The 10759-nt window shown below is 32.8% G+C and overlaps 1 protein-coding gene across 1 annotated transcript; it reads left to right on the top strand.

The window, feature by feature from the left end:
* Positions 1–318: 318 nt before the first annotated feature.
* On the top strand, positions 319–9220 carry LOC102615701 (eukaryotic translation initiation factor 3 subunit H). The gene is made up of 12 exons (XM_006494457.4): positions 319–473; positions 564–643; positions 906–1022; positions 1140–1243; positions 1976–2042; positions 4643–4776; positions 4880–4928; positions 6565–6636; positions 6727–6828; positions 6907–6974; positions 8160–8312; positions 8923–9220. The coding sequence occupies exons 1-12, from the start codon at positions 464–466 to the stop codon at positions 8978–8980; spliced, it is 1014 nt and encodes a 337-aa protein (XP_006494520.2). The 5' UTR covers positions 319–463; the 3' UTR covers positions 8981–9220.
* The last annotated feature ends 1539 nt before the right edge of the window (positions 9221–10759 follow it).

Here is a 10759-nt window from a genome sequence, read left to right as displayed (position 1 = left end):
TTATTTTAGTAAAAATTATTATAATACACAATTAAAAATATTATATGTACACATTTTTATATGTATAAGTAAATTTTATCCTACATTATATATATTTTAGTTATTTGTTTTCTTCCAGCAGTTTAATAGTAAAATTTACCAAATGTTCATAACTGCTTTCAAAACCACAGTACTTCTGAAAATAAAATTTACTAAATACTTAACTAATTCTCTTCGCAGTTAATTATTTGTACAGCACAATTAACAATAATTATTTTAAGAGGTACAATATTCTCAAACTGTCCCTGAATCAAATACTATAATTTTCTTCGTCAAGGATATTGTAGTCTTTTACTAACTTGGTTAGTTTTGCAAAATGATGAAAAATAATATGCTAATTGTCTCGTTCCTTGAGTTGTAACTTTTATGCTGCGATAACTAGGGTTTTTTTCGCACGCGTAGAGAAAGGAGATTGTTCTTCCAAATGGCAAACAGTCAGTGTTCCTCTTGCTTTCTTGTCGGATTCATATTTTTATTGATAATTTGAAAATGATTAATGAACTTTGTTCTTATTTGATCTGCAGCAATGGCTAGGTCTTTTCTACAAGTTGCAGCTGCGGAGGAGGTTGCGCCGCCTCTCAGAGTTGTTCAGATTGAGGGTCTGGTATTATCTCTCTCTGCTTCTTTTCTTTCTTTCCAATAAGTATTTTTTATATTTCTAGTTTTAACATTTTTTTACAGTCTTTTTTGCACAATATTAAAGTAATATTTAAGGAAAATTATGTTATTGAATTGCAGCCAAACAAGTAAAAAATTGAATGAGAATGCGCAAGCATTCTTGTATATGCTAATAGTTACTGTATTTAGACTTTTTATACAGAAGATGGGAGCATGCTTTAGATTCTTAATTTTCTTTTCTGAAACAGGTTATGCTAAAAATAATCAAACACTGCAAGGAGTTTTCACCAGCTTTGGTGACGGGACAACTTCTTGGGTTAGATGTTGGTAGCGTGCTTGAAGTTACGAACTGTTTCCCCTTCCCGGTATGATAGGCGCCGTTGTTCGCCAGTTAAAATCTTCATGTTCAGTTTTTTCTCTTTTCAAAACAAATGATTTACTGAATATTGTTTATTTTTCTGCCATTATAAATGTAAATGTAGATCCAGGAAGAGGACGAAGAAATTGAAGCTGATGGTGCTAATTACCAGCTTGAAATGATGAGGTGTCTAAGAGAGGTTAATGTGGACAATAACACTGTTGGATGGTAAGCTTGGCTGAAGAGGAGCTGTGTGTTTCGTGGTGGTGTTTTTCATTTATTTTACTAGACGCTTTATATACGTGTACTTTACTAGTCTTCAATCTTATGCAAGCTAGGATCTAAATTAACTATGGTTAGGTTCCATGTGAGTGTATAGTCCCAGAACTCTCGTCTAATTTTCAATTCTTCACATAATTCCCGTACATCACCTTAAACCCTGTAATCATGACGGAAAACAGAAAATTTCTAAGGTTTGCTTGGATGTAGAGGTTCATTTGTTTGGTTTGGTAAATTGAGATAGAAATAGGATTTTATTGGAATTCTGGAATCCTAATTCCTTATCAAATGGTGAGAAATTGGGATTTCTAACCTGTACAATCTTTAACTTCCACTGTTACCCTTAAATTTTTTTTATTGTTAATCAGATTTAATTTACAAAAATATTAAATTATAATTTAATAATATTTAATTACTAAATAGAATATCTAATCATACTTTAAAACTTAATGAATTCAAAAATTGTGAAAATTCTGGTAATTTGTGTAGCTAGAAAATTGATTCATTAAAGACGCCACCTGCAGCATCTAAACAGAAATCGGGTGATAACTTCTAGCTTTTTTTCTGCTTGATCACATATGTGTTAGTTTTCTTAAATAGATAACAGAGTTTTGTTTCTTATATAAATATTAGTTGGCCGACGTGTGGAACCTTACTTCGTTTTTTAATAAATATTTTAAGGTACCAATCAACAATGCTAGGATGTTTTCAAACAGCAGAGTTGATTGAAACTTTTCTGAACTACCAGGTATGTTCTGAAACTTGCGATGTATATCTTTATGAAATATATGCATGCTAAATTAATACCATATTATTGTGTCCTTTTTCTCCAATTTCTTCTCTGCTCTAGTGTGGTTGCTAAGGTTAGAATAAATTTGAGTTCTATTATTCTGACTGGGTATCAATTGTATCAAAGCAACACTTTTTGTGTTTTTTTTGTCTCATTCATTATGGCTAGACTCTTAAATAACTGTGATTGGACATGTTATGTGATTATTTTTTTGAAATAGTCTGTCCCCATAAATTACTGGTGGTCAGATTTATTTTGGTTTCACATTGCAAATTTTAAAAAGTAGACGAGGAGGAAAAGAGGAACATTTCAAATACGACCAGAAAAAATAAGAAAAATAAAGGCGAACCGAGGCATTGACAGCTGGAAAAACAGTCGTCAAGCCTTCAAACAAAGCTTTAAAGCTGCTTCCGATTCTCTATTGTTTGCTACTTAAATTGACATACCTAAAAGTGTTTGGTAAAGTCTTTTTCTTATCAGAGTTTGGTAAAGTCTTGTTCTAATCCTTAATAGGAAAAGAATTCCTGAATTTTTTTAAGAAAGAAAGAGACTGGACTTTGACTGGGGAACATGGTGTGACATATTATATAGGACTATTAGACTACTAAACCTAAAATAAGATGTATTGGAAGTGCTAATGCTAGATTTAGCTTTAGTGGAAATTACAGGCGTACCATTGATTCCTTAAATTCTGTGAAACTTAAATGTTAGAACCCGCTAACTGCTGAGTTGCATAGGACTGAATTTACACATAATTCCCTTTATGTGAGGCTCCAAGGAATCCTTGCATTTCATGATCATTTGCGCATTTTGTTGACTTCATAATGTGGGATGATATATGGGACTTTGTTGAATCTATCGACCTTTTATTATTAGTTTGTATTCTTAATCTTTGTAATCTTTTCTTTGATATTCTCTTTGTAATTATTGGGTTAGTTTTTGGGTTAATTCCGCCCTGCCCCCAAATGTTTCAACATATTCCACTGCGCACCCAAATGTTTCAATAATGCTCAATCCACACCCACATCCGTTAATTTGACCGTTTGTTCTAACGGTCAAAGGGCAAATTTGGAAATTCATACCCTAAATATTATTTGATAATGATAAATTACATTTTTTTGATAAGTTAATTGATGGGATTATTATTAATTACTTTTAATTAAGAATTTTTAATGTAAATATTAATTATTGGATTAACATTTTATCTCTTTTAATTCTTTTCTAATTCAAGATAAGGGGTATTTCAGACATTTCATTAACTTTCAAATAGTTCCGTTAAAAATAACGGTCAAATTAACGGAATTGGGTGCGCGGTGGAAAATGTCGAAAGATTTGGGGGTTGGGTGGAAATAACCCTTAATTTTTTATTATTTTGGCGTTCATTGTCCCTTTCTTTTAGGTTTTGCTTCTCCTTGTCACTAGTCTTTCGATTTTATTTCATTTTGATGACGGTGAAGATGATTTATGTGTTTCAGTGATTTTTATTTTGGACATTTTACACCATTCCTTTTGGTAATTGGAATTCTATTATTTAGGGGTTTCTTTACTTTCTTGTCCTGTCAATTTTATCTATTTTGGGTATTTTAATTTGCACCTTCCTTTCTTTAAAGTTATTCCTTGGTATTTAATGTTTCCACCGTTTTAATTGTCTAAATACAGCCTTCTCTGCTGTGTCCTTTTATTATATGGATAATATAGTTTTTGTTTGTATTAATTTTAATTGTGAAACTTGCAAAATTTCTTTTAGTGTGTGAGGAATAGCTATAAAGATTGTGTTATTTTTGAAAAATTTTAAGTGCTACTCAGCGAAATAAAATTTCAGTACAGATCAACACATCTAATGATATCAGATAAAGCAGAAAATGCTGTCTCCTTGCTTTTGTAGCCAAGTATTCTTTTTGTGAAACTCCTTGTTGCCATGGATCTGTCGGTCCTATTGTTATGGAGCTTGCTTTTATGCTTAATATGTAATGAGTTCTGGTGTATACAATTTTTAACTAACGCCCGTGGTCCAGAATCACAAAAATAAGAGTTTGGGCCATTAAATAGCTTTTCACCATAGAACATTTGCGGAAACATAGATAATGAATAAATAGGAGTTAAAAACATTCCAATTGTCATTCCAAAAGTGATTACTATTTTTGGCATTAAAAAAACTTTTGGCTAGTAATTATTCTGATGAGACTAGACTATATCTATTGCTTTTGTTGAGATGAGCCTGATGGTTTCTGTTTTTTTTTTTTAAATAGGGATTGCTTTACATAAAAATTCCATTTTTAATCTTATTTAATTAATAACTATATTGAAACAATAAATTATATCTTTAAATGCTTTTTATCTAGGAGCTGTGTTTTATTCTCATATCTATAGGAAAAGCTAGTGCAGAGGTCACACAAATATTTTGTAGGGTAGAGGAAGTTTTTGTTGAATTGAACTAAGAGAAATACTAGCTAATGAATGAAAATGCAATTAGTATTAATAATTTTCACTCCTTGCCATCTTATTTCTTCTCCTTGATTTTTTTTTAATTTTTTTTACTTTGTTTTGGGTGATTGCAGGAGAATATTAGAAGGTGTGTCTGCATAATTTATGACCCTTCAAGGTCCAATCAAGGTGCCTTAGCTTTTAAGGCTTTAAAGCTTTCTGATTCATTTATGGATCTTTACCGCAGCAACAATTTTACTGGAGAAAAGTACGTGATTTTTGTGTTCATGTTGCAGCCAAAAAAAAAAAAATTGTTTGCATATAAACTAGTTGATGTGATTTTAATGCATTTTCTTTTTTGCTTCCAATAGGTTGAGGGAGAAAAATTTATCATGGGTGGATATTTTTGAGGAAATTCCTGTAAGCTTATATGAACCATTTCTTCTTTGGACAAAATTTATAAATTTATCGTTGTGCCTACATTGTTTGTTATTACAGTTTCCTTCTGTATCTGTGTAAAAGCAAAATGACTCTGCGGAGTTGCTGTAACTATTTATTTGTTTCTTGGGGAGGTAAAACCAGTTACATAATAACAAGGCCCAAAGATTTTATTCATGGATTTTTCTTGTTGGTTGACTTGAGGTGCCATTGACCTGATAGCTGAAAAAGATATGATTTTATAAGCCCATAGGTTCATGTTTTTTCTTTTTGTCAGACTTGAGGAGTCATTATAACTGTAAAACCAGAGACAGAAAAAGAGGGGAGGAAAAAAAAAAAGAAGAGAGAAAGGAAGGGGGAGGTATAGCATTCACTCACACACATTTTGTCCTTTAGTAACTTTGTATTGAGATTCATGGTATAGGATATAAAAAATAAGGATGTCAAGAAAAGTAAGCATTTGAGGATTATCGTAGATATGTGTGACTGTAGTCATTATCTGGTAGACAACATTGCTCTTGTTATGGTGACAGATGTTGCCATGTGGCATTGACTAGTTAATCCCACAGCTGCAACTCCATTCATAGGCACAGTGGAGTAGCACCATGTGCATTGCTTCTCACCAGATTAATTACATACATACAGACATACATGCATACATGCATACATACATGCATACATACATGCATACATGCATGCATGCATACATGCATACATGCATACATGCATACATGCATACATGCATACATGCATACATGCATACATGCATACATGCATACATGCATACATGCATACATGCATACATGCATACATGCATACATGCATACATGCATACATGCATACATGCATACATGCATACATGCATACATGCATACATGCATACATGCATACATGCATACATGCATACATGCATACATGCATACATGCATACATGCATACATGCATACATGCATACATGCATACATGCATACATGCATACATGCATACATGCATACATGCATACATGCATACATGCATACATGCATACATGCATGTGTGTGTGTGTGTGTATGTATGTATGCATGTATGTATGTATGTATGTATGTATATTATGCATGTACGTATGTATGTATGTAAATACATGTGTATCTAGGGTAGGATTAGTAACATATTGTTTACACAATTTATAGCCCAAGTTTTAGACCATTGGATCAATAGCATTTCAATGGTTGAAATTACTCCTAATATTTGTGTTTGTAATGTATAATTATGCCTACAATTAATCACAGTTGAGATTTTTAATCTCAACTATCGAAAGTACATTAAGGCAGTTGGTCTGAACATGGTGTAAGAATTTGTCTACAAAATGAAGACTCATGATCCTAACCCATAAATATATTCGGGTGGCTCAAAAGTTTTATCCATTTATAATACTTATTTGATGAGAGATCTGAGCTGTCATTGATTTGCATTTACATGGCCTCATCAAAAATGGGCTTGACTTTGTATTTGAGCTCTTAAATGTACATTTTCCAAGTTCCAAAATTTGGGATTTTATTACTTTGTGCAGGTGTATGGTATGGGGTTAATTGACAAACTTACACTTGGTTATTGTGTTTGTTGGTTTATTACATTGCAGGTTAAAGTCTCAAATTCTGCACTTATTAGTGCCTTTATGACTGAGCTGGAACCTGATACTCCAGTCACACAGGTAAACTAGCAGGTTGTCCTGGAGACCTTGTAATAAGATTGAGTTTAAAGTCTGTAATCTAATATTACTGTGGTTTCACTCTGGTTTCAGTGTGATTACGACCGCCTGCAATTGTCAAGCAGTCCATTCTTGGAGAGGAATATGGAATTTTTGATTGAATGCATGGATGATTTGTCAGTGGAACAACAAAAGGTTCGTGCCTCTTTTTCAACTCAATATTTTATGTTATTTTACACTTTTACTATAATTTGATCCCTGCCTCCTTTCCAGTTCCAATTTTACTATCGAAGCCTAACACGTCAGCAAGCTCAGCAGCAATCATGGCTTCAGAAGAGAAGGTAGATGGTGGCTTAATTTTTTACTGTTTATTTTCTCTGTTGCCTATATATGATGTATGCGTTTTGTTTTGATGTTCTTAGATGGAAAATTTGCTAATATTTATACGACGGTGAATTATTATTTCTTTCTAACATTAATATTAGTGCAGACGGTCGACTGATAAGTTGTAGAATTATGAGGTTTTCAAACTCTTAATACTCAATTTTCTTTTGATGTGTATTGATATTATGGATGATTTTTTTATCTCCATGCTGCATCCATTTTCTTTTGGCCATGGCTTACTTTTCAACATTAATACTGTCCCAGTTGTGGTATTGAATTTGTGTCCGAGAATCTGTGGTCTTTTGCATCTTCTGTAGAGATAACTTTGGGAAGAAAATTTAGCTTTACATGTTAGACAACTTGAGAAATAAAATATTGATGAAAACTGTACTTCAATAGCCAGAATCTCTTTGTTGACATTTTCTAAGTTTGAGCTTGGCTAGTGCTTTAATGGCTAGTGCTTTAATAGCCAAACTCTTGAGATTGTGTTGATAACTTTAAGTTGTTCAAAAATAGTACTTTAATAGCCAAACTTTTGGAAGGCTTTCTTTTTTTTTTGCCTTCCCTTTTTTTTTGTCCAATAATATGGGACATTCATTTTATTATCATCATTCATGGTTTAAGGTATAGTGGTTAATGTCTTGATTTGTCAGTATATTTGAGAGCTTTCTTGGTAAATTTTGCAGTATTTTTTAATGGAGTATGCTTCCTAGGTGATGGCATCAAATATTGTGACCTGGTTTCCAGAATATTCTAACAAGGCAATTAATTAGAAAAAAGATGTAGGATGGCCCATAGATAAACACATGTTGCAATTCACTTGCGTTTTATGTTTTCTATTCCTAAATGATTGGTGAAACTTATAACCTACCGCATTATCTGCAGTCTACCGTTTTTCCATTTTCCATATAGCCACTAATATTTCGCTAATATTTGACCTGTTCTTGCTGCTTTGAGGATGGGGGATGGGGGTCATTGGGTGGGAGTTGTTGAGTTTGTGAGTTCAAGTACTAGTTGTCTATTAAGTGTCATGCTTCTTGCTCCTTTTTTTTTCATCTTTTATTTTGTTAGTTTGAATTTATTTTTTTTGAAAGTGAGATTCATGACCCATTTTGTAAGTTGGGCTTTGTCGTGATTTTTAGGGATGAGAATAAGGCACGTAAAGCTGCTGGAGAGGAGCCTTTGCCTGAGGAGGATCCTTCAAATCCCATATTTAAGCCAATTCCTGAGCCTCCTCGATTGGAAAGTTTTCTAATTGCAAATCGGATTGCCAACTATTGCAACCAAATTAATGGGTATGTTGCAAATCTTAGAAGACACATAGAATGCATCTGGCCATGTGTTTAACAACAACAACAACAATAATAATAATAATAATAATTTAATTAAAAAAGAAAATCAAGGAAATTCTTTGATAAAGCCCTTGATTGCTTCCAGAAAGGCTCTTGGAAAAGGTGTAACTCAGATCCTACAATCAGAATCCATCAGACCAAACCTTCAGTGAAACACCTTATTCAAGCAATTGCTGATTCCTGGTTGTGGTGGATAAACAAAAATGAAAAAGGGAAAAAAAGGAAAAAAAATCGATTCTCGTAGGAAACAGAAATCCAAAGGGATGCGACAAAACACTTCGATTCCAGAATTTGAACAATCCCTCCCATTGATAGAATTCAAGGATTCTTCTATTTCTCATTATTTACAGAACACAAAGAATAGACATAACTTTTATGAATGCAAGTGGCTGATAGTCTTAAGGAGTTGCCATAACTTGACACAAGAAATTTAGAAACTACAAGGGGAGGAAACTGCCCAGTTTCTTCTTTTATTATGCCAAGTGTTTGCTCTATTGTTAATATTGCTATTAGTGTACATTGATTGTAATTGATATTGTCAAACACCTTTCAGGGTTACGGGACAGAGCTTTAGTCGATTATATTTGACGAAAGGTTTGCATGAGAATTGATGTGAAGCTCGATGGCAACTCTCTTATACCTATTTTGCAGTAGCTGTTTGAAGACAAGAGATTGTGATTGCAAATGAGGTAAAGGTTGGTTGTGTAATGTGATTGAAAGCGAAGATTTTGGACTGCAGCTTGTTTTTTTATTTTGTTGTAGAAATTTAGAGCAGACTGATATCTAGAAGGGAAATTCAGAAATATCATGAAAATTATTATTAAATACTCGTAATTTTATTCGATTCTTAATGTTGTGCTTCTATTATCATGATGTATCTTTAAATTATGTAAAAATGAACGCTAAACAAGATTGACCAGTACTATTAATACTACACCGCAAAAGCTAATTCTAGCAGAAAAACAATAATAATAAAACAATTGATGTTATGTGTGAGTTTTTGATTTGTCGGTTTAGTGCTGTATGTCAAATCACAAAATATATATATATATATATATATATACACACACACACATATATATATATATATTAGTTTGTTTACTTTAAATTATGTTTCTTTGCATAATTTTTGTTTGTTTGGCCATTTGGTTAACAAGGTATGGTCAATAGTTAATGTAGGGCTTACATACGGCAAAAACTCGCCACCCTCTTACCCCTACCGCTCTTCGCATCGCTACCAACAAGTACGCTTGTTTTTCTTGTTTTCTCACTGGTGGTTTCTTTGCTTTTTTCTTGTTTTGCCAAGTTTTGCAATCTTTCGTCGCTTAGGCACAGATATGTAGCATGTATGAGAGTTTTGTCTTCTGTGTTGTGGTGGATTGATCCTAGATTCGAACACTCGCAAGTTCAGATTTGGAAGTTTGGGTATATTAAAAATTAGATGGGGTAGTTTGGTCGAGTATGGGAGTCTGATTCCAACCTTTTCTAGGAATCAGAGTTATTTCCTAATTTCAAATTACTGTGGGTTCCATAATATTGATTTACATTCCCACCCATAAAATGTGAGTAGACATTCTAAATGAATCACATTTTAGATTTTAATTGCTCAATCCAAAAAGTAGATGTACCATGAGATTTATTGGAAGAACTATTCCATTAGTGCATGATGTGAACACGTGGCATCCAATTGTGGTCTTGATTTGACATTATCTAATATCTATAGAGCGGAGTGAAAATCTAAAGAGTCGAGCTCCAATTCAAATTCAATTTCCTATGAACGGTCATGGGTGAAATGAAAACATTATGCTCCCAAGGCAAGGTGAGGATAACAAATTATTTTCTTCGACAGTGAGAGATTCTGATGGTCCCACTCCCACGTACAGCCAGCACCCGAGTAGAATGACAGAGACAACTATACTTTTTTGTTATTGGAATTTTGTGTCCTCCATCTCATCTCGTGAACGTGAACGTGAAGATGTTTTGGATCCTGTGAGGTCCACGCCCATGTCGCATTCCGTTTGGATTCATGCAACAAATTCATAAAATGAATCCAATAATTCAATATAACAAGTGGTTCTTGCTTGCATCAAATTCACAGTCTAAATGGTAGCATCAGCATTGATTTGATTTTCGAAACAGAAATTATTAGAGTTCGAAAATATTGGAAAGTTTTTTAATGGGGTTATATCCTTTCATTATTTTAATTATAACAAAATAATAAATCCCTACATAAATTATTAAAGAATAATAGTTTATTAATTTAATTAGAAAAAACACTTAACTACTTTTTTGTTACTATCATTAGTTGATCTAGTAGTTGATTTTAAAATATTAAAATTACCTTTATTAATAACTCTAAATATAATAAGGATAAATAGAAATTTTTGGCA

This window comes from Citrus sinensis, chromosome 9 (genome assembly GCF_022201045.2).
Source record: "Citrus sinensis cultivar Valencia sweet orange chromosome 9, DVS_A1.0, whole genome shotgun sequence".
NCBI classification, from domain to species: Eukaryota; Viridiplantae; Streptophyta; class Magnoliopsida; order Sapindales; family Rutaceae; genus Citrus; species Citrus sinensis.
This window is presented reverse-complemented; position numbering and strand designations above follow the sequence as displayed.

Bases quoted from the DNA above. Each gene is read 5' to 3' on its own strand.
- LOC102615701 (XM_006494457.4), top strand. The intron at 4,777-4,879 runs GTACGTGATTTT...TGCTTCCAATAG, and splicing joins AACAATTTTACTGGAGAAAA to GTTGAGGGAGAAAAATTTAT. The intron at 6,637-6,726 runs GTAAACTAGCAG...CTCTGGTTTCAG, and splicing joins CTGATACTCCAGTCACACAG to TGTGATTACGACCGCCTGCA.